Below are 26,157 nucleotides of genomic sequence, written 5' to 3' on the forward strand. Positions count from 1 at the left end.
AACAAGATCCCCTCCCCCGCCAGTCCACCACCACCTTTTTAACACCATCTCTCTCACCCTAATTCTTCTCACTATTTTTCCCAGCCTGCTACAAAAACTTTTGATAAGCAAATTACAAGTTATTAAACAAAAACAAAAAAGAGTTCTGAAGCAGATTTCTCAACTTGCCTCTTTTTCTTTTAAGCAAAGCTGTTTTGGGTAAATTCAGCAGATTGTGCCAGACTGACTCCTGGTTTAAGATAAAGAGAAGCAGGCATCACCCCCAAAATCTTCTCATTAAAGCTATGGGAGGGGCGGTGGGTAATGATGCAGGGAGTCAGGAGCCTGCTGTTTATTTGGCAGACCCCTCCTTAAGATACAAAATTGAACAAAAGCAATCATGATCCACTATAAAGTTTCAACGACAGACACACTCAGGTGGGCCTCAGTGAGCCAGGCCCATGGGTATGCCCACACAGCATCAGGTCTCCCACTGACTACCTCCCTGGGTACCTCTGGTACACTTATACTACCCAATACAGTGTACATGCTATGCAAACAGCTGTCATACTGTATTGTTGAGAGAATGATGACAAATGCAGCCCTTGTAGGTATAACTACATGCTCCATCCCTGCATTAAAATTTCCCAGCTGAGACCGGAAGGCCTTTTTTCAGTACTGGGATTTGAACTCAGGACCTCGTGCTTGGCTCTCAGCACTTGAGTTACACCCCCAGCCCAAGAGACTGGGAAAGTTTTAAAGATACAAAGGAAAGCTCTAAGACTCTGTCTTGGCTGACTAGAGCCTGACAAGTCTCCCTCTGGCCTTGCAGAAGCGAGCTGCCTATGAGCACAGGGCCGCATGGCAGGGAGCTATAGGCAAGCTGCAGAAGCAGAAGGCCTGTGTCTACATCTCAGAGAGCTGATCTCTGCCAGCAATCAGGGAGCATGGGAGAAATCTCTGAGCCTCCCAGAGATCACAGCCCTGCCCAACCCTAGACTAGAGCCTCACAGGACCCTGAGCAGAGGTCCAGCTAAGCCACACTCCAACTCCTGATCTGTGGGAACAATGATAAGAAACATATGCTGAATTACCTGCTAAATCTGAGGTCATTTGTTAGAAAACTAACACAAAAACCACTGGCATTGCACAATGTGGCAAAATAACATAACTTTTTTTTTTTTTTTTTTTTGATGGTACTGGGGTTTGAATTCAGGTCCTCAAGATTGCTAGGCGGGTGCTTTACCACTTGAGCCATGCTCCCAGTCCTTTTTCCCTTTAGGGTCTCGCTTTCTGCCTGGGGCCAGCCTGGGGGATCCTCCTACCTTATGCCTCCCAAAGAGCTGGGATCACAGGCATCATGTGCTACCACACCTGGATTACTTGTTGAGATGGGGTCTCCCTAACACTTTGCCTAGGTTGGCCTCACACTGTGGTGCTCCTGATCTTCCACTTTCAGAGTAGCTGTATTTCAGGTGTGAGCCACTATGACCGGCCCTCAAAATAACATAGTACTTTTTATTAAGTAACTGTTTGATGTACCTCTAGAATACCATCTTCTTCTTCTTTTTTTTTTTTTTGCTGTATAGTCTTATCTTGTATAACACCAATTACTGAAATACTTCCCATAGAGAACAAAAAATAAGTTAGACTTTCTTCCAGCATAATTGGTGGAAATTTCTCTTGTAGTGACAGTTTAGAAAAGTTTTTTTCAGCTTCACAACTATGCAACATTACTAGTAATGGAGTTTCGGAACTATACTTGCTCCTCTGTTCAAGGGTCATATGTTTCACCACCCACATATGAAAACTGTTGGAAAAAATCCTGCATGTGTACCGAACATGTGTAGACATTTCCTCGTCATCATTCCCCAAATAATACAGCATAAAAATTTACATTGTATTAGGTATTACAGGTATACTAGAGCAAGGAGGACACTGGTGGCTCACGCCTATATTTCACGCAGTTCAAGGCCAGCTTGAACAAAAAGAGCTTGTGCATCTCCATCTCAATGGAAAAAAGCTTCCCAGCTATGGCAGGAAGTGTAAAATAGAAGGAATGAGGTCCAGGCTGGCCCGGGCAAAAAGCAAGACTCTATTTCCAAAATAAACCAGAGCAAAAAGGGTTGATGGAATGGCTAAGCAGTATGGTGCCTTCTTAGCAAGCATGAAGTCCAAAATAAAATAGAATAAGATAAAAATAAGTATACTAGGGAAGATTTAAAATACATGAGACTATACAAAAGGTATAAAAGTTCATATGCAAACACACCATTTTCTATGAGGGCCGTGAGCACTGTGGGTTTTGGCATCTGTGGGAGTCCTAGAATCAACCCTTCACAGATACACAGGGACGACAACTACCACCCTAGAAACCTCTACCAAGCTTCACTGTGAGAAGGTGCAAGGTCTGGAAGAATTTTCCAGAGTAACTTCTAGCTCCACACATTTCTCCCCTTGTTTTGCCTCCTCTTCCCCCACACTTCACAGCTACAGGTGCCTTAGGACACATTCATACCGGGATCCACCCTGGCCCTGCACTCGTCCCCATGCTGGCGAATCAGCAGTGGGCGGTAGGAAGACTCCTACAGTAGCAGCAACTTAACCACACTGAAGTGACTCCAAGCCACACATGTCTACCACTATCTCTCAACTAACCTTTACCCTCCCCTAGATGAGGACCTAGTCACAGCCCCTCCAACGGCACATCATAGGAAGTAGGACCTGCAGAAGTCTACTGGGAAGAGAGCTGTCTTCACCGCCTACAATTCCGGCACCATCCTCTGGCAATTTCACAGCGCATGCATCTGAATGGAAGCCATGCACAAGATAGGTCCTGAAGTGTAAATTCCATTCAACTCAGCACTTCCTCTGCCTCAAGTTCCAGCAAATGGCTGCGCAGCAGCGGCTCTGATTGCCACAAGAATCAAGGCTGTGCTGTCACCCTGAACTTAGTCAGTTTCTACATTAAGAAAGTAATGTCAAATTTCAGCAAGAACGGTGCAAGCTTTACCTTGCTGCATGGAGAATTAGGAAGAACTTGATGTCTATCACCTGGGAAAAGATTAGGTTCTATGAAAACTCAGTTCCCTTTCCTTCTCTCCCAAAATTGACTAATCACAAAGCGAGGTATATGACATGTTCTTTTTTTTTTTTTTTCATTTTTCTTTTATTATTCATATGTGCATACAAGGCTTGGTTCATTTATGACATGTTCTTTAGAAATGTTTGTTGTGGGGCTAGGTGTGGTAGTACACACCTATGTGGGAGGGGTAGGCAAGAGGATTGTGGTGTGATACCCTAACTGAAAAATAACTATAGCAAGAAAGGCTAGGGCATGGCTCAAGCAATAGAGCACCTGCCTAGCAAGCACAAAGAAATACCTGTTGTATTAATCACTTTCCATTACTGTGACAAAATACCTAAGATAATCAGCTTAAAAGAGGAAAGGTTTACCAGGCTGGAGGTAGGTGTGGCTCAAATGGTAGAGCGCCTTCCTAGCAAGTGTGAAGCCTTGAATTCAAATGCCAGAAGGCCAAAAAAAAAAGAGGAAAGGTTTATTTCTGGCTCATGGTTTTCAGAGGTCTCAGCCCATGGTTGGTAGGTCCTGTTGCTTTTTCCTGTGGCAGCACAGCACATCATGGTGGGAACACATGGCAGAAGTTGCTCACCATATGGTGGTAGGGAAGCAAACAAGGAAATAGGAAGGGGCCAGAATCCCAATATCCCCTTCAAGGACACCACCCCCAGTAACCTAACTTCCTCCCACTAGGCCATACCTCCCTCAAGGTCCCACTTCCTCCCAACAGTATCACAAGCTGACAACCAAGCGTTCAACACATGGCCTTTGGGAGGCATTCAAGATCCAAACTATAGCACCTCTCTAAAGTCTCTCTCGCCTCCTTGCTCCTGTCACAAAGAAAGCTCAAAGAACCACAAAGGAAATCAACAACCTGGAACGTTCACTGTGCCTCCACCCTCGCTCAACCCTGAAAGCTATTCAGAAACTAACTTGATACAAATTTGCTCTATTAACCCCTATGCACTTGGGAGACAGGCACAGAAACACAGCTGAAGCAGGGACATCCACAGCAGAAGTAGTCATGCAGGCAGTCCATGTTGCCACCTTACCTCATCATACATGAACTGAAGCGTCAGGGCCGACTTGCCAACCCCCCCACTGCCAACCATGATGACCTTGTGAAGAGCCAAGGAGCTCTGGCCCTTCGTCTTGTTTGCAGCCATTCTGCTGGTTCTCTGAGGTGGTGACACACAGATAGAAGACCCAGTAGGACAGCTGCCAATGACAAAAACAGAGATTTAGAGACAGTGTGCTTTCTACCCAAGAGAAACCAAATGACATCCCAACACTTTAGGAAAGCCTAACCCAGACATTCCAACAGAGAAGGAATGCTTCCAGGCTCTGAGTGGAGATAAAACCCCTCCAACCACTCTAGAAGTCACTTACCCCAGCACAGCCAGGGCTGGAGCAAAGTCAAGACGACACAGATATTCTCATATCATATATCACATACATCATATCTCATATCACATCCCCATGGGAGAGGAGAGGAAGTGCTTTGTGTGTGTGTGTGTGTGTGTGTGTGTGTGTGTGTGTGTGTGTGTGTGTGTGTGTATCACTGGGGTTTGAACTCAGGGCCTCACGTTGGCTAGGCAGGCACTCTTATTACCACTTGAGCCACTCCACCAGCCCAACCCTGTTGCTAAAAATCAACACATCCTCCCAGGGCTTCATGGAGGGACCAAAGGGCGATGAGTCCCATTCCCTCCACTCCCCCAAGTCACCTGGTGCTCGGGAACCTCAATCTCCAGCTTTTCATTCTTCTTCCTCTCGTTTGTATTCCTCTACACACACACACACACACACACACACACACACACACACACACACACACACACACACACACACACAGATCCACATACTCTCTCACACTCAGTCGTACCACACTCACACATACATACTCACTGCTCTCCACCTGGATTAAAGAGGTGAGCTGAAGAGGGACAACTAAATGTATTTTTTATATTGAGTACCCCTTCATGACACAGGACATAATTATTTACTCCAGGTTTATTTAAAGGAATAAACTAAGTTCAACTATTTTTAAAATAACAATTAGTCAAAGTCAGTTTGCCCTCTTCAGAGATAAGTAGAGCAACCCTGGAAATAATTTAACAGATACCCAGAACCTGTTCTAACCCAAGTGCTAGTCTTTCATCAATCTGTATGTGGAAAACCCTCTCTATTTCACATACACCTCAGCAAATGGAGGAAGAACAGGGCTTCGCTGACTTGTGGACCCAAGTCTGGTTCTATCATTCACAAGCTGTGTGACCTAGAAGTGGTTATTCAGTTTCTCCAAGCTAGTTTTCTTATCTGCAAAGACAAATCACTACTTAGCAGGATGGCTTGAGGATTAAATGAGAAAACAGATATAAAAGGCCTCAGCACAGGGCTGTGCACACAATAGGGATGTAACAAAGGTTGGCTGCTTCCTGTCCACATTTAAGAGATGTTTTTCTAACTACATGATGAGGTCTTATTTCCATTGTTGCTGACAAGTTAAAAACACCTCCTAAAAAAATAAAACATAACACACAAATGATTGGGTAAAATAGGACATGGTCTTGAGTCAGTGGTTCCTCCTGGCTGCACGACAGAATCACCTGGAGCTTTACCACCTCTTGGCTGCCGTCCCACCCTAGAGATTCTGATTGGGCTGGCATGGAACTACTCAAGGTAATTCTAACGGGCAGCCAGGGCTGAGCACTGTTCTTCGGCTCTTCGATGCACAATTGAGCTCCACGGAGAGGAAGAAATGCCCACACTAAGGGAGGGGGCTCAGAGCAGTAAGAGTTGCTGACTCTGCAGTCCTGGGTGGTTGCTGCTCTTAGTAAATACTTCTGATTACACACACACACACTAGGAGACCTGAGACCCGCACAGAAGGGAGTTAGAATTGAGAGCTGAGAAGCAAAGACTTTGCAGGAGCACATCATTAGGTAAACAGTGCACTAGAAACACCCGTGTCCACCAACAGGGAACATGACAAAAATGCTTATCTGCCTGAGCCCCAGCTGTATGGAAGTTTTCCCTAAAAATCTGTAACCCGACACTCCTCCAAAACCAAGAAATTAACGTGCAAAGTGGCCCCAGACTGGAGCCTCCAGGCAGAGTGCTCCACAACACCTCTCTAGAGAAGCTAGGCAATAACCCATCTCAGGACTCTCCCAGCTAAAGCCCATGGTCCCAGTTTCCAACACCTGAGAAAACCACCATACAAAACAAGCCGACTCCTCAGACAGGTACTGCACGAAGATCATGCGATCAGTTCTAACAAAGACAAAAGCAACATCTGAGCACACTAACTATCAAATGATCAGATGGAGTTATACAAGAACTACTCTGAAGTTTTAAGCATTTAAAATGAAAAGTTATGATACTGTGGCAAATTTACAAAACACACAAAAAATGTTTTTCAAAAAGTCACCTGAGACTCTGTCACTTAGAGATGTTCACTATTGATTGTGCACTTTCTGCCAGTATTTTAATCTGTTTATTCTATTCCTATGCTTAAAATCTGCTTGAGGTCATTTATGCAGTTTTGCAAATGACTTTTCATACACTATTTCTGTTTTCTGAAAGAGGCAGAGTGAACATAATTCAGCCCTTTCTTGGTGACTTAAGGCTCCCCAGCACCAACGTCAGCTGTGTGAATGGCCTTGGGCTGCTCCAAGTCAAGGTCGCAGGTCTGCTCATCTGCTCTTCTCATCCTTCCTCCTCACCACGGTATACCTGCCTACACCACAAACTCACTCCACTCTGACTTTGCTAATTATGTGCTCTTTAATACCCACGCTAAGCAGTTAACTAGATACTGAAGCTCATCTGAACTGGGACTAAAACAGAATAAGCTAGGCAGGGCTCCTACAAGGCTCCTACAAGGCTCCAGTTTAGACGCTGAGAACCACTTGCTGCCTCATTTCCAGCCCCGCACTATTCCTATAGCGGAGGCTGGCGAATGGGGGTGCAGACCACCAATCTGCCCTACAACTCCTCTAAGGCAACCTTGTTTCTCTGAACTGTAAGAAAATGGACAAATCTTTTCCCAGGCTGCGGTAGGGGTCCTTTCAAACACTGTTGGCATCTAATTCTGAACAGCTTTTCAAAAAAAACAGTCAATTCCTCTAGAAGAAATGATCATAAATGACAGCTGTCCAACATTAATTGAAGGCCAAGAAATCTGTGCTCTAAGTCCAAAAACGGAAATGACCACAGGGGAGACTTACAATGCCACGGCTTCAGCCAACTTGGCACAATGAGGGGAAGGCCAGGAGCAAGGTAGAGGTGGCAGTCAAGTGCCCCTCACTGAATCACTCTGGGAAATGCTGACCTCCAGGCTCCTGGCATTAGAGATAACAAACTTTAATTGTTTAAGCCATAGAGAGTCTATTTATTATCGCTGGTTTTGTTCTTACTTATATCTCCAAACATTCCACAAACATAGTGTTAACCCTTAAGAAACTGAAAGTCTAGTGGTTCAAACAAATCAGTAAGTGATGACAGCACAGGGTAACAAATTCTGTGGCATAGATACTGCAGGGGTGCACAGAGAAGACATCCAAATCAACTGATGTTCAGGGGCGTTTCCTGGAGAGAGCAACATATGAACTAAGGTTTGAAGTAGTTAACTAAAGAGAGGAGAAACAGCAGGAAGAAAGAACATCAGTGAAGCACAGGAATTCATGTTCATGATTTATGTTAGTAATGGATATGCCTAGCCAATCTTTTGTTTTTGTCTTTTGAGATGGATCTCACTATGTAGCCCAGGCAGGCCTTGAATTTGTGATCTCCTGCCTCAGCTTCCTGAGTACTGGGATTATAGATGTGCACCACCAAGACCAGCCAGTAAATGTATTCTTTAAAAAAAAAAAAAAAACTGGAGCACCTAAGCATGAAGCCCTAAGTTCAAGCCCCAGTCCCCAAAAAAAAAAAGACCCAAAATCCCCAACAGTTTATTCTGAAAAGTTTCAAACACTCAGAGAAGTTTAAAGAAACTTACAGTGAACCCACCACCTGGATTCTACAGTACACATTTTGCTCCAACCCATTCACCTATTATCCCTCATCTACTCACTGTACTGTAAACAAACAAAAACTGAAAAAGAATCAGGAAAGTTCCAAAGTTGAGTAAAGGTCCTCTCAGCTCAGCAAATGGGGGGTGGGAGGGGAGCATTCCAGCCTGATAGAAGAGTGTGCAAAGAGGTAGGAAAAAAAGGTCAGAGCAGCCAGGTGTTGTATAATACTAAAGCGTAAGGTATGGGGGGTGAATGACTGAAGATGAGTCTCGAAAGCTAGATCTGTCCGTCCATCCATGAATGGGCTGAAAATACCATCATAAGAGACTCATATTCGTGCTAGAGAAAACAAGGAATGTTTGCAGGTTATGTCCTCTAGCTCAACACAGCTGAGGACAAATAAAGAAAAAGAAGACACTCGAACTAAGATTGTTCACTTAGACAGCTTTGGGAGGAGGCAAGCGAGTTAGGAAATGGTTTTACCACATAACATTCTATGACACAGTAATAGCAATTAGGGCACTTGACCACCTAACAAGAAGTCAAATACCGAAACACGTATTTTCATGAGACGTAAACTAGTTTTGTTTTGGGTATGTGTACGGGTGTGTGTGTGGTGTGTTTTGAAACAGGGTCTCACTATGTTGCCCAGGCTGGTCTCAAACTTCTGCCTTTGCCTCCTGAGTAGCCGGGACTTTATGGGTACACCACTGTGTCTGGTTGTGAATGTATTCTGAAAAGAAATCACAGCATATAAAAAAGCAGAATGTGTGTTAGAAGGGATGGTTGCTAGTGAGCATTAGTCCTTTGCTACACTTAAATAAGGAAGAAGTGGGCTGGGAAGGAGAGTCCAGATGCCACTTCTCCTGTATCACAGGACTGACTATCATGAAAATCAAGGACAATCTGAAAACGCAAGGGAAGCTCATCTCCCAGGCCCCCTCATAAAATTCAGTGTCCTAGAGAACATGGCACTTGAACGCATACTGTACATGCACAGAATTGCCTTCAGGATTCTTCTCCAGGTAACATAAATCGAAGGTGACCTACATGTTATTGATAGGCTGTAATCATAATATTTGAATCTCCCAAAATATTGTCCATGTTTGTAATCCTTCAAAAAGGATGGCAAGCCTAAATCGGAGACAATTTAAGCACCCAAATAATAAAGACAGTGTTGTGGCTTATATATGAAGGGTCCCCTGAAAGCTCAATGTGTTGAAGGCTTGGTCCTCAATGCGATGTTCAGAGATGGGGCTTTGGGGAAGTGATTGATCACAAGGGCTCTGATCTAATCAATGTTTTAATTCATTGATGGATTCATACTTGGATGGCCATTACTGGAAAGTGGTGAAAGGCAGGAAATGGGGCCTCCGTGGAGGAAGCAGGTCACTTGGGCATGCTCTAGAACAGTATATCCTGTTCCTGGTCCCTATGTTTTCTCTCTCTGCTTCCCCACACATTCTCCCCATGGGCCTCACTTCAGGGCCAAAGTCATGGCACCAAGCAACCATGGACTGAAACCTCTGAAATGGAGTCCAAAGAAATCTTTCCTCCTTTTAAGTCAGGTATTTTGCTGCAGTGAAGAAAGGCTGACTAACATAGACAGTATTAAAACAGATGACTGAAAAATTAGGAACCCATGAATCCATACCTATAAATATTGAATAAATAAGGAAAGGACAGTTTTTGCTTACAGAAGGCTATAATGCAGAGGATGGGTGTGAGCTGGAAAATTAGTGTTGTACAACTGTCATTATAAAGACCAATTCAGGTGAGAATCATCAGTGAATGCTAAATCTAAAGGAAGGAGATGGAAGAGGAAAAGGGTATGTGCGTGACCTTATCATATCCCCTACAGAATTACCTTTTAGTAATATGGAAAAAGTAGTATGGCATGGTACAATCAGATAATGTTTTGATCAAATGATCAAAATTAACACGACCAAAGCAGGGCAGGTGGACATCACACACATCCAGATACAATGTCTGAAAAGCACATTGAACCATGAGGACACATCACATGTATCCTCACATGGCACAAGTGTAAAGCATTTTCCTAAACTTCATCTTGACAAAGAATAGAAGTATAGATTCAAGTTTCATAGCAATGTTAAATTTCCTGAGGCTGAGAGCCCACTGCAGTCATGTATGGGAATATCCATACTCTTAGAAAACATCCAATGAGGTATTTAGAACTAAGTGGCATGATTTATACAGCTTATCCTCAATAGTACAGGACAAAAAAAAAATCTTCAGGTGATTCTTAATCACATTTACCATAATTAACAGAATCTGGATGACAATTACCTGTCACATTGCCAGGAAGAGGCCGGCCTCTAGTGCTGGCAATCTCATAGCTCAGACTCTTTAAACAACACTCAGAGAACAAGAGCTGGAAGAGAGAGGGAACTCTCCAGAGGAAACTGCTTCCCTCTTCCAGGCCCCTACGAAGCTCAATTGTCTTTAGGCTTGGTACAACTCCCCGGTGTGTCCACATTCACGACAATATGACACATGTTACTCTGCAAAGGTCCAAGGAGCCACTTTTGTCCCCCCCAGGGACGCAAGAACACAGCAGTGGGGGAGAGGACATAAGCAATCACTATTGGTTATTCCATGTTTAATACTATCTCACTATAGCTGGTAGACTGCAATAGTATGCTATGAAACTTAGGCATGAAGAAAAGGGCTAACAAGGAAAATTCCAGTCTATTACAAAAGCTTCAGCAGAAGGAAATAAAAATTCAACTTCAGTATTTTTTTCAAACAAGTGTTCCCAACAGGAAGCAATAATGGAAAGATGCAGACAATCAAACACAGCAGCAAAGTTAAATCATCAGCCATGAATGGAAAATATGAAGCGCAAAGGAGGACTTAAGAACAGAGACTGGGAGAAAATATTTGCAGCACAACAAAATAATGTCTCTAATATATAAAAAGCCCCTGCAAAGCAATTAAGTCAACAACCCAATTTTATTTATCTTTTTTTTTGCAGCATTGGGGTTTGAACTCAGGGCCTATACCTTGAGCCACTCCACCAGCCCCTTTTTTTCTTTTTTGTGATGAGTGTTTTCAAGATAGGGTCTCACAAACTATTTGCTCAGGCTGGCTTCAAACCATGATCCTCCTGATCTCTGCCTCCTGAGTAACTAGGATTATGGGCGTGAGCTAGGATTATAGGTATGAGCCATGAGCACACAGCAACAATCCCATTTTTAAATGGGAAAAAAAATAAAGTAATTCACAGGAAAGGAAGTGACCATAACTAATAAATAAATATATGAAGCCATATCCAATTTCTCTAGCACTCATGGAAGTGCAGAAAGGGATGGGTGAATGATGAGTGAATAGTTCCAAGAATTAAAAGGAGGCACAGTTTCAACACACCATAGTACGTTTCTCATCAGTGTCCCATTAAGGAAATGCTGTCTAGAGGGAAAACATTAGAGCAGCAGTCTTCCCCAGAGGCTCTTCGTGTGGTTTAACAAATGTCTTTAGCTACCAAAAGTAACAGTAATTAAAACTATACACTTGCCCATACACATATTCAGGAGCCAATTTGAAGAGACTGGTCAAAGATGGGCTTTGCTTCACCTATACAAACTGTCCCAGTAGGTATCCAAGTAACAGCTGAAGCCCAGTTTTTCTTTCTGGAAACATTCCCACAAATCAAGGAATGATAGAATTTGGAGTCACCATTTTGTACCTTTTCCTGACAGTTTGAACATGAGGAGCATCTTGAATAAGACACAAAAGAATTAATGCCACAGTCTTGCCAAAACAGCTTCTAAACCTAACCACCAATGCAGGAGCCACAGGGGACCTAGAAACATGTTGAACCCCACCACAGAGAGCTCCATGAAAGCAAGTCGCAGGGTCTTCAACAAACACTCCTCGAGGAAAAAGGAGACGGAACCTATAAACCATGCAAGCTTACAGACCACCAACCAACTGAAACTGACAGAGCTTTCTTGGATACCTATTTCAACACACAAAATAAGAGAACTGAGGAAACTGGAACACTGATTGAATTTCCTATTAAGTAATCAGTGTTTTAAATACCTCATTTAACTTCATTACAAATGCAGTGAAATGATAGATGGGATCTGCTTCAGAGTGATCAAGGAAAAGAGATTGAGAAGAGGCAGAGATGAAATGAGATTAGACATAAAATGATCATAGATTTCACCTGATAGGGACAAAGAAATACATTATACTATTCTCTGACTTTGGTATATGTTTAAAAAATTCCTACTAAACAGAAACATAAGACAGGAGTGGTAGGATGCATCTGTAATCCCAGCAGTTGTGAGGCTGAGGCAGGAGAGTTGAGAGTTCAAGGCCATCCCAGAACCACATGGCAAGACCCTTTCTCAAGAAAAAGCAAAAGGAAGCTAGGCACTGCTGACTCAGGCCTGTAATCTTAGCTACTCAGCAAGCAGAGATCAGGAGGATCTCAATTCAAAGCCATGTAATTATTGAGACCCTATCTTGAAAAAAACCTTTCACAAAAAAGGGCTGGTAGAGTGGCTCAAAGCATAGGCCAAGTTCAAACCCCAGTACCACACCAAAACAAAAAAAAGAAAAAACAAATAAGATGTTATCATATAAATGCAAAACAAAAGCATACGATACAGCTCATACTAGGGTGTAGAGTCCTTGGGAAAATACTAGTGTAGTTCATGGACACAGCGGAAATGAAAACCCACGCCCACAAAGGACAAAATGACAGCTAGGCCGCAAGCAGCTGGAAGTAAGGCCCCAGAGGCCACCAAGGCTGTTGCCGTGTCTCCTTCCACATGTTGGTTCCAGGTCTGCTCCTCACTGTAGATCAGCATTCATCACTTGGCAAAAGAGGCGGGTAGTGCCAAGTTGTAAATGTGGCCTGCAGACATGCTTTGTTTGCCGATTTCATAACATTTTTTAAAGGGCGATTTTACACACAAGTCCCAATTTCTGGCATGTCTTAATAATGAAGAAGTCTGATTTTCCTAAATCCAGGCATGTGCTATCTGCAGGGCCACAGGGGCCGCTTCTCTCTTCCGCCCAGCTGCTACTCTGTAAGTGTGACTGAGTGTGTGTGTGTCCCTGCCTGTACAGCCCCTGCCCCAACCTTAGCCATGGTGACCCAGCCCTCTCAGCTTGGGACAAGTTTCCCTTCCTTTGTGTAGCTGCTATTGTCATTAGCACCAAAGTTTACATGTATGACTCAGTTTCCATAAAAATGTATAAAAATAAGGAAGCTGAATTGAATGGTCTAAATTTCCTTTTAAGTTTTGGTGGTTTTATCCAGAATTAGATCTGCAGAACAATTCAACTTAGCACTGCTATGTCCCTAGGCAAATTTGATTATTTCTGTTCCCAAGTAATACGTCTTTATCTTCTCCTTCCCCCAACAAAAACCTAGATGAAGAAAAACAAAGGAAATACACTAAAACAAAATAGAAGCTTTGAAGTCTCTTATCAGAAGCACCCTGGCAGGGAGTGGTGGCACAGGCTTCTAATCCTGACACTCAGGAGGCTGAGGAGGAATTCATTCAAGGACAGCCTGGGCTACATTGAGAGACCCTGTTAAAATTTTAAAAAATCTCCTGCTGCTACACCCCTTCGCCTGCTACCTAGAGGGAACACAATCCTGGGTGAACTTCTCCTGCTGGTTCTGAGGCCTCATGACAATGGTACTGGGAAGCTGGGACACAGTAATTTGCTTATCTGGTGACTTGCCTTCACTGCAAAGCAAGAAAAAATAGGGGGAGTACTGTGTAAGTTCTGATTTTTTTTTTTTTTTTAACTCAGGGCCTCATGCTTGCTAGGCTGGCACTCTTACTACTTGAGCCACTCCACCAGCCTTTTTTTTGTAATGGGATTTTTCGAGATAGGGTCTCTCAAACTCTTTGCCCAGGATGGCATCAAACTGCGATCCTCCTGATCTCTGTTTCCTGAGTAGCTAGGATTACAGGCATGAGCCACTGCTGCCTGGCTGTTTATCTTCTTTTTTTTTTTTTTTAATGTAGTTACTCCTGAAAAGTAAAGTCCTCTTCCACCACATAACTCCACTCAACCATGAAATCTGGGGATTTGCCAGCCTTAGGGAGGTCTGTCCATTTATACAGACTCACTCTCAAGTCCCTCCTAGCTGCAAAGCCAGTCTCTGGAACAGCTCTCCACAGCATACACGTCCCTATTCTGAATTACTTATCCCAAGAAAATCCCATGTAGAGATTTAAATGGACTCCATGACTGCTTGGCAGCATATACTGTGGCCCACATACACAGCCACTCAAGGGACAATGAATCCATTCTAGAGATGATGGTGGTGGTGATGACTGTGAAACTGCATCCATGCACTTAATGCCCTGCACTGTACACCTTAATCCAGCTCAAATGGTCAATTTTATGTTATGCCTGTTTCACCACAATTTCCTTAAAAATTAGTTATATATCACTTCTAGTATGAAACAGGAGAAAACTATTGGATTTGAAGTCTAAAGTCTGCCATTGGGAAACTAACAGTTTGGATTATTTAACATGGCCTCAGTCTGATTTATTAATAACACAGGGTAAACCAGGTGCTGGTGGCTCAAGTCTGTAATCCTGGCTGCTCAGGAGGCAGAGATCAGGAGGATCAGAGTTCGAAGCCAGTCCTGGGCAAAGAGTTCTCGAGACGCTGTCTCAAAAATACTCAACACAAAACAGGGCTGACAGAGTAGCTCAAGTGGTAAGAGCACCTGCCTAGCGAGCATGAGGCTCTGAGTTCAAACCCCCCCAAAAATAAAGAAATAAAATAAATAAATAAATAAATAAAACCCACAGGGTAGCTCTCTCCTTAGGCTGTTACAGAGCTCAAATGAGCAGAATCTACCAAAACAAGTTCTGAATAAGCATGTAACTGCTTCCTGAGTATCACTCAAATATCCTAGAAGATCCTGAGAAAGACACTGACCTTGGAGCCAGGCACATGCTAAGGCAGGACATGGTGCTGGTCTTTGAGGAACGAAGAGACAAAGCAGGGACATTTCCTCGTTCAGAATCTGTCCAGGGCCTAGAGCACATGCTTGGAAGCACAGGCCTGCCACCCACCAGTGCATGCACAGTCATTCACTCCTCCATGGCTGCAAGGCGAGGCCTTCCACCCCCGGGCCTCAGTCATCACCCGAAGAACAGGGGCAAGATCTGCCCAGCTTACGTCACTGGGCAACTGGGGTGGAACAGATGGGAAGCACCAACCAAGAGCATTTTAAACAGAAACAAGCACAAGAGAATTCCCATCAGTGGGGTCCTTCACACCCCTCTACTTCTCCATCACCCAAAAACATGATGGCATTCCTTCATAGCCATCAGCAGGGGGCTGGGTTTTTGTTTTTGAGACAGGTCTCACTCTGTTGCCCAGGCTAGTACTGAACTTACAGGCTCAAGTGATCATCTGCCTCAGTCTCCCCAGTAGCTAGTATTGCATGTATGTGCCAACAGGTACACATTCCAGTCCCAACTGTCCCGAGCAATTCCTGAAATTGCTCTAACAGAAGCATCTTTTTTCTCCTTCCCTGGGGTCAGTGGTCTGAAGTGCCAGAACAGCCAAGGTGGTTGCCCTGCCCAGCTGAGGCCTGGGCAGAGCAGTGCTGAAACAGGCCATCCCCTCTGAGGGAAGCACCCACCTGAACAGCCCTGTGACAAAGGCACCAACGGAAGGGCTGGGGTCCCCTCACTTCCTCATTACTCGTACTCTCCATCCAATATAAACTGCATCCACCCCCTGAAATGACTAACCCCTGTCGCCTCCTCAGGGACACCAGCAAGGTCTCCAAGAGCTCCAGCAGGTCTAAGAACATGCCTCTAGACCGTGGCTTTGCCTGAGCCCTGGTGTGCCCTGGGGACTTCACATCTTAAACAGATGCTGTTTGGTCTCCCACAGCAACACCTTCTTCCCTCTCCAGTTCAGCACCTCCCTTAGTCTCTTCCCTGTTGCAAAAGCCCCATATCCTCAAGGTTTAGGCTTTCTCAACCCACCCTATCACTATCAGCTCCAGGCCTCCTGGTCACTTTCTCTCATTTACTGAGGAAATCTGCTTCTGGCTCACAGACTTCCTTCCCACCCCAACTCCATCTCCCCTCACCTGTGGCTTCTATGTCCATAAGGAGGACCCAGCAAGCCTGGCCCAAAAGACCAAAAATCGTATGTTCTCCCTCAGATGTGGACATTAGATCAAGGGCAAACACAACAATGGGATTGGACTTTGAGCACATGATAAAAGCGAGAGCACACAAGGGAGGGGTGAGGATAGGTAAGACACCTAAAAAACTAGCTAGCATTTGTTGCCCTTAACGCAGAGAAACTAAAGGAGATACCTTAAAGCAACTGAGGCCAATAGGAAAAGGGGAAAAGGTACTAGAGAAAAGGTTAGATCAAAAAGAATTAACCTAGAAGGTAACACCCACGCACAGGAAATCAATGTGAGTCAATGCCCTGTATAGCTATCCTTATCTCAACCAGCAAAAACCCTTGTTCCTTCCTATTATTGCTTATACTCTCTCTGCAACAAAATTAGAAATAAGGGCAAAATAGTTTCTGCTGGGTATTGAGGGGGTGGGGGGAAGAGGGAGGGGGAGGAGTAGGTGGTAAGGGAGGGGGTGGGGGCAAGGGGGAGAAATGAACCAAGCCTTGTATGCACATATGAATAATAAAAGAAAAATGAAAAAAAAAAAAAAAAAAAAAAAGGAGGACCCAGCAAGAGCTCTCAAGGCCCCGGTCTTTGCTTCTCCAAACCTTTTCCTTCACCCACCTAACGCTATCATAGCCTGAACTTTACCATCTCAGGAAGCGTTTCTCAGCTAACCCTCCAGCCTTCTAGCTCACTTGCTCAAATACTGGCTGCTGTGATTCTCTCCCCTCTTGACGCTCATGAGCACTGGGCTCCAGCACCATCTCTCTACATGTGGAGCCCTGTCACTGCCTAGGTCCCACAGGCCAGCATTATCAGAGCCCTCTTGCCATCACCTGGTAGCACCTCACACACACACCCGTCATACCCACTGCTCTCCTTCCAAGCACCAGCACTGGCAAGCTGACATTGCTGGTGAGGAAAAGAAGTCACGTAACCAGCCTCTCAGAACTTCACTTTAAATGCATTTATGGCCATAAACTAGGAATGGGCATTCACTCCACATATGCTAGAACTCTCACTGTGACTCTCCCCTGGGTCCCACCCTCCCCATGCCCACTCTTGGCAGATGGCCTTACCTCATTTTCCCAGGTAACAGAAGCCACCAACCATAAACGCTTTCATGGCTCCTCCACCATACTCACAAACCTGCCCACATCTACACCCTCCACCTGCCCCTGAACACACACAGAGCAGACCTCTATTCTGAACAAAGGCCCAGACCTCCACACACGCCCAAGAACCAAATTCCTACATTATCCTCTTCTTGCATCACTGGTCAATCTTCTCTCTGTAGGATCATCCCCACAGCACAGAGACACATTCTATTTCACCTCATCCTACACACACACACCCCCCTCTGATCCTCATATGCCCATCTAGCCAATTAAGCAACTCCTCTAAAGGAATTAACTGGTTATCTATACTAATCTCATTCACTTATTTTCTGTTGCTCTAACAAAATATCAGAGGCTAGGGAATGCATTAAAAAAAAGAGGTTTAGTTCAAACTCCAGTACTGTCAAAAAAAAAAAAAAAAAGATATTTAGCTCACAGTTTTGGAGACCAAAAGTCCAAAATCAGGAAACCCCATATTTGTTTGGCCTGGTTGCCAGAGCATGTGTGGAAGGTGAGACAGGCGACCAGAGAGCAGGAGGAGGGGTCAGGCTCACTCTTATAACCTGAAATTCCGCAAGAACTACCTTATTCTTTCCTGAGGGCAGCACCTCTCCCCCAAATGAGCTAAGCACCTCCCACTAGGCCCCACCTCTTAAAGGTCCCATCACCTCAACACTGCCACTCTGAGGACCAAGATTCCAGCACATGCACCTCTGAGGAACAAACTATCCCAACCATAGCACCAGTGCTTCTCAAACTTAAACAGGCACAATGAGCAGGCAACCTTGGTAAAATGCATAGTCACATTCAGCAGATACACGTCCAGAGTGGAGCCCCAGGTCTGCACCACACACCTAGACCAGTTGATGCTCTGGGCTCACAAGACTCCATTCTGAATAGCAAAGTCCTGTGTTTCCTTCCCTCCTTACCTTCCTTATGAAATCCATTCCAATCTGACTTCCTCCCTGACATTACCTCACAGAAACTGATCTTGTTAAGATCACCAATGAACTCTATGGAGCCATCACCAATGACAACTGTTCTCTTTCTCCTCTCCTGTCCTTACTCCTTTCATAGGCAGATGAAGGGGAAGGCTCCAGGAGGCCAGTGCACAGAGCCCCTCTTGGCTGTGCTGGCCTTTCTAGATTCTACAGCCTGTTTTCCTAAGGCTTAGCATCCCTGCACTCCTTCTCCATGCTTCCTCCTCTACCTGGCTTCTAAATGCAATCCTCTTCCGAGCTTAGGCTCCCACCTAGACAGGCACATCTGCTCCTATAGCATTACATGCAGCCTCCAAACTGGTCAGACACAGCCCAGACCCCTCACTGCAGCCTTCCTGCTGCCTCTCCCCTTTGCTGCCTCACAAGAATCTCTAAATCAAGCCCCAAAATAGATCTCTTCATTTATCCCCCTTAAAATCTGCTCCTTCGCCACTGTTCACCCCCATCTAACAGTGACAAACACACCCAGGAGCATCCAAGTCGTTGCTAAAGCCAGAAACCTGAAGTTATTTCTCATTCCCCCTGCCTCTCCTCAATTCAATTCACCCAGTTCTACTGATCCCAATTCCAAAATGCCTTTCAAATCACCTGCTTCTTCCACCCTCTCTGCCACAGTCAGATCCCAGCCACCAGCCACTGACTCCCCATTCCACCGAAGCCCCTCTCCAAGCCATGGTCCACAGGGCCCCTAGTGTGAATTTTCTAAAAACATAAACGACACATGCTTACCATGAGTAACATCTAAACCCTCCCTTGAGCAGCCTACAAACCTTTGCCCAGTCAGTCTTGCCTTCTTCCCGTTTCATCACTATGCCAAGTGTGCCCTACCCAGGGTTCTTTTACATCTCTCTTCCCTCTCATGCTGCATTTAGGAAGACCTGAAGCAAAAGAGAAAAAGGTCCAATTCAGAAGCTGAAGAAAGACCTGTGTGGTTGTGGATCAGAGAGGAAGAGGCAGAGCTGGTATAAACTAAGACTGGAGAAGTAAAGAAGACCCCGTAGGCCAAGCTTAGGGGTGCTCTACTCAGAGCACTGGAAAACCACTGGAGTGTTTCCAGTAAACTGGTGACATCATCAGGCCTGTGTGTTGAAAAGATCACTCTGGTTATGAATGGAAAAACACCTATAAGGGCCAAGAGCAGATATACAAGATGCCACAGGCAGTGACAATGGCACCTTGGATAAGGGGGATGGCAGCGTATATGGAGAAAGTGGCTAGATTTTAGGACAAATTAGGACATTACAAAATGGCAGTAAGAGTGATCAGATAGAATTTAAGGTTTTAAAAAGGCTCAGTACTTGAGTACTACTAGAGGTGAAGTGCCCCACTGGCTAAAACTCAATACTAACAATAGGACCAGCTAATCAACAGTAAGGGACTGGCCCCAGTCCTTTCCTGGGGAAGGAAGGAGGCGGGTTGTGGGAAAGGTAGGATGAAGAAAAGGACAGGGGATGGGAGAGGCGCCAAAGCCAGCCGCAGAGGAAATGCAAACAGTATGGACTTTCCAGCTCTGCCTGATGATGACCACAACAACCTTCTTGGGCTGAGAACAAAAGTGATCCTCACAATTTAACACAACTGAGGAGGACTCTGGGATAAATGTGCTTCACTTAAAGGAGATGTTACAAGAAAATACCAAAATCATAGAATTTTTAGAGATGAAAAGGTCGTTTAGCCAGGCTTCAGGCTCAGGATTCCTAAACTCTTCTTTTTTTCCACCTGTACACTTAGGAAGATTTCATCCAGACACTATAGGTAAAGCCCTCCTACCCGGGTGGGTACTTAAGTATGCAAAGGTTTCAAGAAAGAACTGAAGAACTGCCAGACAAATAAACACTATCTCAGCTCCAAAAAAGAATTCAGCTACTTCGCCAACAAACTTTATTTTTAATATATAGATCACCAGATGCGGGTGGCTCACCTCAGTAATCCTACCTACTCAGCAGGCAGAGATCAGGAGGATCTTGGTTTGAAGCCAGCCTGGCAAATAGTTCCAGAGACCTTATCTTGAAAAACCCAAAACAAAAAAGGGCTGGTGGAGTGATTCAAATGGTAGAGCACCTGCCTAGCAAGTGGAAGGCCCTGAGTTCAAACCTCAGTACAAAGAAAACCCCCCCACAGATCAATCAGTGTATGAAAACAGAATAATGAAAAACGTTAAAAAGTGTTTTTAAAAAGGAGGGGAAGAGGGATGGCAGTAATTAGAGGAGATGAATTTGATCAAAGTACATTATAAGCATAAATGGAAATATCATAATGAAACCACCCTGTACAATATACGCTACTAAAAAAAGGAAAAAAGTTAAAGATGCTAAGCCAAAAAATAACAGTAACTAAAAGAACACATAGATCATTAATAACACACAGATCAATAATAATAACTTGAAACTGCTCATCAAGGAGATCACTTTGGCAGTAAGTGTTGGCCAACTTGTTTTAGGGTAAAACAATTTCAGCAGTTCCATTTGGTGTAGGAATCAGCAAGACTTAAATTTCCAATTTCCAAAGCTACTGCGTATTTGGCCAATTAATTCTAGCATCTGACCATGAAGAATCACAGGAAAGAACATCAAGTTTCAAGTATAGTAACAAAGTTTCTAGAACAAGAGACTCCAGCTCTATTAATTTCCTACAGAACTACATACTTTAGTCAACGCCTTAAAGCTTTTCTCAATAATGTCTGATCTAAACCTTAAAAAATAAATAAATAAAAAGTGGAAGTTAGTCTCCAAGAAAGCTAATGACCCCAAGCTCCCTCATGTGGCCCCTTCCCACATTGTACCAGGTTTGGTCTGTGTGCTAGGAGTGATGGCATGTCACTTTCAAAATTAGATACCAAGATACTCAGCTTCCATCTTTTTTGCTTTGTTTTTGAAACAGGGTATCACTATGCATCTCAGGATGGCATTGAATTTGCAATCCTCCTGCCTCTACCTCCCAAGTGCTAGGATTACAGGAGTGTACCACCATGTCTTGCCCTCGAAGCTTCCATATTAATCATGATCACATTCATTTTCTAGCTTGAAGAGGAAAGCTACTGTCACATTTTGAAGCAGCCCTACAAAGAGACTCACATAGTATGGAGCAGATGCCTCCAGCCGACAGCCATGTGAGTGTGCCATCGTGGAAGTACATAACTGAGCCAAGGCTTCAGATGACTGCAACTTCAGGACAGGTCCTGAGCCAGAACCACCCAATCAATTTTCCCCAGACTCCTGAACTCCAGAAACCAAGTGTCTCACACATCTAACTGCCAGGGCTGTTTATGAGAAAGAGAGCCCAGTGTTGTATGAAAGGAGAAAAGGTTAGCACTCCCCTTGACAAGGATGGAAGAGGCCCTCAGGCCTGACAACACGTGGTTAAGGCATTGCCACCTACTTTGTGGCATCTAACCACTGTTTTTCTAGCAAAAACCCTTGTTCCTTCCTATTATTGCTTATACTCTCTCTTCAACAAAATTAGAGATAAGGGCAAAATAGTTTCTGCCTGGTAGCAAGGGGGTGGGGGGAGAGGGAGGGGGCGGGAGGAAAGGGAGAGGGTGGGGGGAAGGGGGAAAATGATGCAAACATTGTATGCACATATGAATAAAAACAAAAAAAAAAGGAAACAAGAGCCCAGCAGGGGAAGGGGGTGGTAGAGTGATAGAGAGCTTGCAAAGCATGTGCAAGGCCTTGGGTTCGATGCATGGAGGGAAAAGAAGGAAGAATAACTAGGGGGGCAGATGGTGGGGGCGATCTAACCAATGTACAATGTAAGGCTATTCAGAATTGTCACAATGAATTCCCCCCTGTACATGAATGTATGCTAAAAAAATGAAGAAAAACAATAAAACAAAAACTGTGAAAGAGGAGGAGGAGGAGGAGGAAGAGGAGAACTGGGGCCACAACAAGTGAGACTGTTGTATTTTACCTTGAGACATTCCAAAACTTCACTGAAATATCTACCAACCCTGTGGTTCTATGTTGTTATACTGTTTCCAAATTCAGCTTTTAGAAAAAGATCTACAATGATGTTCCTACTTCCAGAAATTAGATGACTGGGGAAGAATTTTTAGTAACTGAATCCAAAGAGGTGCAGTGGGATTGAGTAATGTGGTACAAAGGATTTTCTCAACTCTCTGGTCTAAAATCCTTCATGGAGTCTCAAGCCATATTCGGCCAAGGCGGGTACACTGAAGAAGTCTAAGGCAAGAATTCAAAACTTTTCCACCTTCTACCAAGGCCTCACAGATTCTATTTGAGGTTCTAACTCTTGTTTTCCTATCTTTATATACATATATATATATCCACGTCTCATTTTCTCCCAAAGACATCTAGTAACTTATATCTAGAATTGTGGAAAAATTCCCTACTCCTCAGGCAGAGGAAAACCTTATTGGAAGCTCAGATAAATGCATGTCATTTTCAATAGGAAACAATGTGAGTAAAAAGGAAGGAAAGGGTCTGGGAGCGTAGCTCAATGGTAGAAAATGTGATTAGCATGCATGAGGTCTTGGGTTCAATCCCCAACACCAAAAAAAAAAGTTTAAAAAGGAAGAAAAGAAAGTGAAGATTCAAATGTGGTCATAATAAAGCAGACGAGCTAACACAACCACAATCATATAGATGAGATATGTACCCCTAGTTTCTTCAACTGTGTCGGTCACTTTTCCATTACTGTAACTAACAAAGAGATACTCAAAAAGAAAGGCTTTTGCTTCAGAGTTCCAGCGGTTTCAATCCATGCATTGGCTTGTTGCTTCCGGGCCTGTAGCAAGGCAATAAATCATGGTAGGAGCCTGTGGTAGAGGAAGCTGCTCACCTCAAAGCTGACAGGAAGCAGAGATAGGAAAAGGCCAGGGTCCCAAAATCCCCTTCAAGGGCACACCCTCTGACATCTACTCCTCCCACTAGGCCCCATTACCTGCCAATAGAGCCACAGGCTGGTGACCAAGCCTTTAATACATGAGCCTTTGGAGGACACTTATCCAAATGTCACCATCCCTATTACCACAAAGGATACCTTTAACCATCCCATTTCATTCAGTTCTAACAATGAGGATAACTATTAACAGCTTTTAAAGTTGTTGATGCTGGAGCTCAGAGAAGAGAAAAACCATGCTCAAAATCACACCACTACCGAAGTTCCAGAACCAGAATCCAACCTAGGTCTTCCAACTCAAGCCTCCTCCTGTCCTTCCCAATATTCAGTGCCACTTTTCACTGTTCCCAATTTCCCAGAACTTCCATATTGTGCTTTTCCCACTCCTGGTTCAAGGGACACTTGCCTTGGTTGGTTCTGAAGTTTCACATCCAAGAATCCTTTTTACTTTGCTTAGAACATGGGTCATTCACACGTCTAAAAGACAAGCTATCCCCTCTGATAATCGGTGCCCATGAGCCACCCCCAAAACTGAAGAAATGAGGTTAGGAAACGAGGACAGAGCAGAGTTCTCTGTTCCACAAGGGTTGAAGTCAAGCCACAGATAACTCGAAGACTCACCCTTCCCCCAACAGTTCTTATCAGTCCACCTGATCCCCCGCAGAAGACGCACCTGGTAACGACATCAACGCTCACTCTCACCTGACAGTGAGCACAAAGAGGAAGCACGCTGCTCAACAAGCAGAATGGGCGCGGACCTCTGCGACTAGCAGTGAACTACAAGAGGACAAGGACTCAGACGCCCGGCCCAGGCGAACCGGTAAAGCTCCCGGGCTTCGGGAAGCCACCTACGGTGCTGGCACCTATCAGAAAAAGGCGGGCGCTGTACTCATGGGCAACACAGGTTCCAAACAAACAAACTGCAAAAAAAAAAAAAATAAATAAAATAAAACCCACTTTGGAACCGGGCCCCAGGTCACCCCCAAAGTACAAGTTCCTACGGTAATAAGTTTTTGCAACACTTCATCCTGCCCGCAGTGGCAGCTAAGGGGCTGAAGAAATGGACCATCTTTGGGCGGGAGGCCCGAAAGGGCAGGAAGTGGAAGCAGCGGCTATTTGTGGGAAAAGGGAAGGAAAAGCAATAAGGGGCACCGCCCCCACTTGCTCGACCCCAGGCTCCTCGGGGGGAGGGTGGGGGGAATCTCCCAGAGTCCCGCCGGGCCGCGGCCAGGGCGTCGCCCTCCGCCGGCCTCGGGGAGCTACGTGTCCCGCCGCTACCCGGCACAGCCCCGCGAGGCCAAGAGCGCAGGGCAGCGTGCCCACTGCCCCAGTCCGCGCCCCACCCCGCCCCGAGAGGACCCTGTCCGGTGTGGCGCTCTCACCTGGGACCCGTCCCGCGCCGCCTCGGCCGTCTGCACCCAGCCCGCCGCTCTTAAGTGCGCCCCGCCCCCTCCCGGGGCCGGACCCTACCCGTCCCCAGCCGATTTGTCATTGAGCAGCCCTAGCTCGCTTCCCCACCTCCCGGCGCGCCCCCGGCGTCGTCCAGGCAACCCTTCCTCTCGAGAGCGCGCCCTCCCTTCCGTTCCTGCCCTCCCCTAGAGGCCACGCCTGTTGAGGCCCCATCAGCCAATCCAAAGCGGGTCTTCCAAGCCGCGGGAGGCGGACGAAAGAGGCTTAGCCAATGAAAGGAGCCGCCTCAGGTGGGGGGGGAGGACCCGGCAGGCCTGTCCCCGCCCATCTCCTTTTCCTTCTTTTCTCCAGCCCGACGCGCTGCACGTGATCGTTGCTGCACTAGAAGAGCTCGGAACTGGTCAGGGGACGCTGGGCGTGGGCAGGCGCTCTGGTCCTGAGATGTAGGCCAGGGCGAAGCCGAAGTAGTGAAAAGTGAAATGGAAGGGCAGGCCTGATACACAGAAACCGAGGAGAATTACCAGGTGACCAAGTGTGCTTGCGCCTTGCTTCCTCCACCCTGGAGCGCGATCCCCATCCCTCTTCTCGTCCCCCTTCCCCGCCTCCATACACACATAGCCAGGGCTTCTGGGGCGGGACCTCCGCTCGCCACCACCACTTCTTAGCTAATAACATCCCATTAGCGGTAATAGAGTTACTTAACCAATGCTTAGCTGTAACTTGACCCAGGTCACACACAAGGGCCAGAAGTCTAACCCAGCCATAGTCTGAGGCAGGAAGTGCAGTGGGCAAGCAGATGACCACAGGTTTTCTCCCACTAACCGTTCCCGTCTTTGTCAGACTTGCCATTTTCTAACCATATAGGGCTTTACCGAAGGTTGATTTCCCTAACTAGCCGTCCCTTTCTAGAGCTGAACACCTCAGCCTCCACGTCTTGTGGCTCCACTGACCTCTGCACAAAGCTCAGGACAGGTCTCACTGTGCCACAATTAATAGTTTAAATGCTTGTCTCTAACATCTAAGGAAGGGAACCATCTCTTGTTCAATGTGACACAGCAGCTAGCACTGTGTTACTAATTATTATTGATAATTATAAGTTAGATAGACAACCCCATAGCAAAAAGAAGTTTTGTGTTTTTTTTTTTTTTTTTTGGTGACACTGAGGTTTGAAATCAGGGCCTCATGCTTGCTAGGCAGGTGCTTTGCCACTTTGCCAGCCCAAAAAGCACAATCTTTTTTTTTTTTCCTTTCCCGGTACTGGGGTTTGAACTCAGGCCTACACCTTGAGCCACTCCAGCAGACCTTTTTTGTGATGGGCTTTTTTTTTTTTTCTTTTATTATTCATATGTGCATACAAGGCTTGGGTCATTTCTTCCCCCTGCCCCCACACCCTCCCTTACCACCCACTCCGCCCCCTCCCTCTCCCCCCTGTGATGGGCTTTTTGGAGGTAGGGTCTCTGGAACTATTTGCTCAGGCTGGCTTCAAACAGTGATCCTTCTGATCTCTGCCTCCTGAGTAGCTAGGAT

At 45.3% G+C, this 26,157-nt stretch overlaps 1 protein-coding gene and 1 non-coding gene across 4 annotated transcripts in view; one reads left to right on the plus strand and one right to left on the minus strand.

Annotated features, from left to right (window-relative positions):
• Ralb (RAS like proto-oncogene B) overlaps nt 1-24,757 on the minus strand; it is a 37,408-nt gene extending 12,651 nt beyond the window's left edge. The window contains exons 1-3 of one of the 3 annotated variants that reach the window (XM_074070533.1): nt 24,603-24,707; nt 19,131-19,238; nt 4,111-4,276 (exon numbers count right to left, since the gene is read on the minus strand). In XM_074070533.1, the coding sequence (XP_073926634.1) occupies nt 4,111-4,224 (114 nt within the window). In that variant the 5' untranslated portion in view covers nt 4,225-4,276; nt 19,131-19,238; nt 24,603-24,707. Of the gene's footprint in view, nt 1-4,110; nt 4,277-19,130; nt 19,239-23,893; nt 24,276-24,602 lie in introns of those variants that run through there. The other 2 variants (XM_074070531.1, XM_074070534.1) reach the window with 2 other exon arrangements.
• Nucleotides 21,643-21,764, plus strand: LOC141422995 (U6atac minor spliceosomal RNA). The gene has a single exon (XR_012447674.1). It is a non-coding gene; the product is annotated as a U6atac minor spliceosomal RNA (small nuclear RNA).
• Nucleotides 24,758-26,157: the final 1,400 nt, after the last annotated feature.

The sequence above is a fragment of the Castor canadensis genome, chromosome 4, assembly GCF_047511655.1.
Source record: "Castor canadensis chromosome 4, mCasCan1.hap1v2, whole genome shotgun sequence".
Lineage (NCBI taxonomy): Eukaryota > Metazoa > Chordata > Mammalia > Rodentia > Castoridae > Castor > Castor canadensis.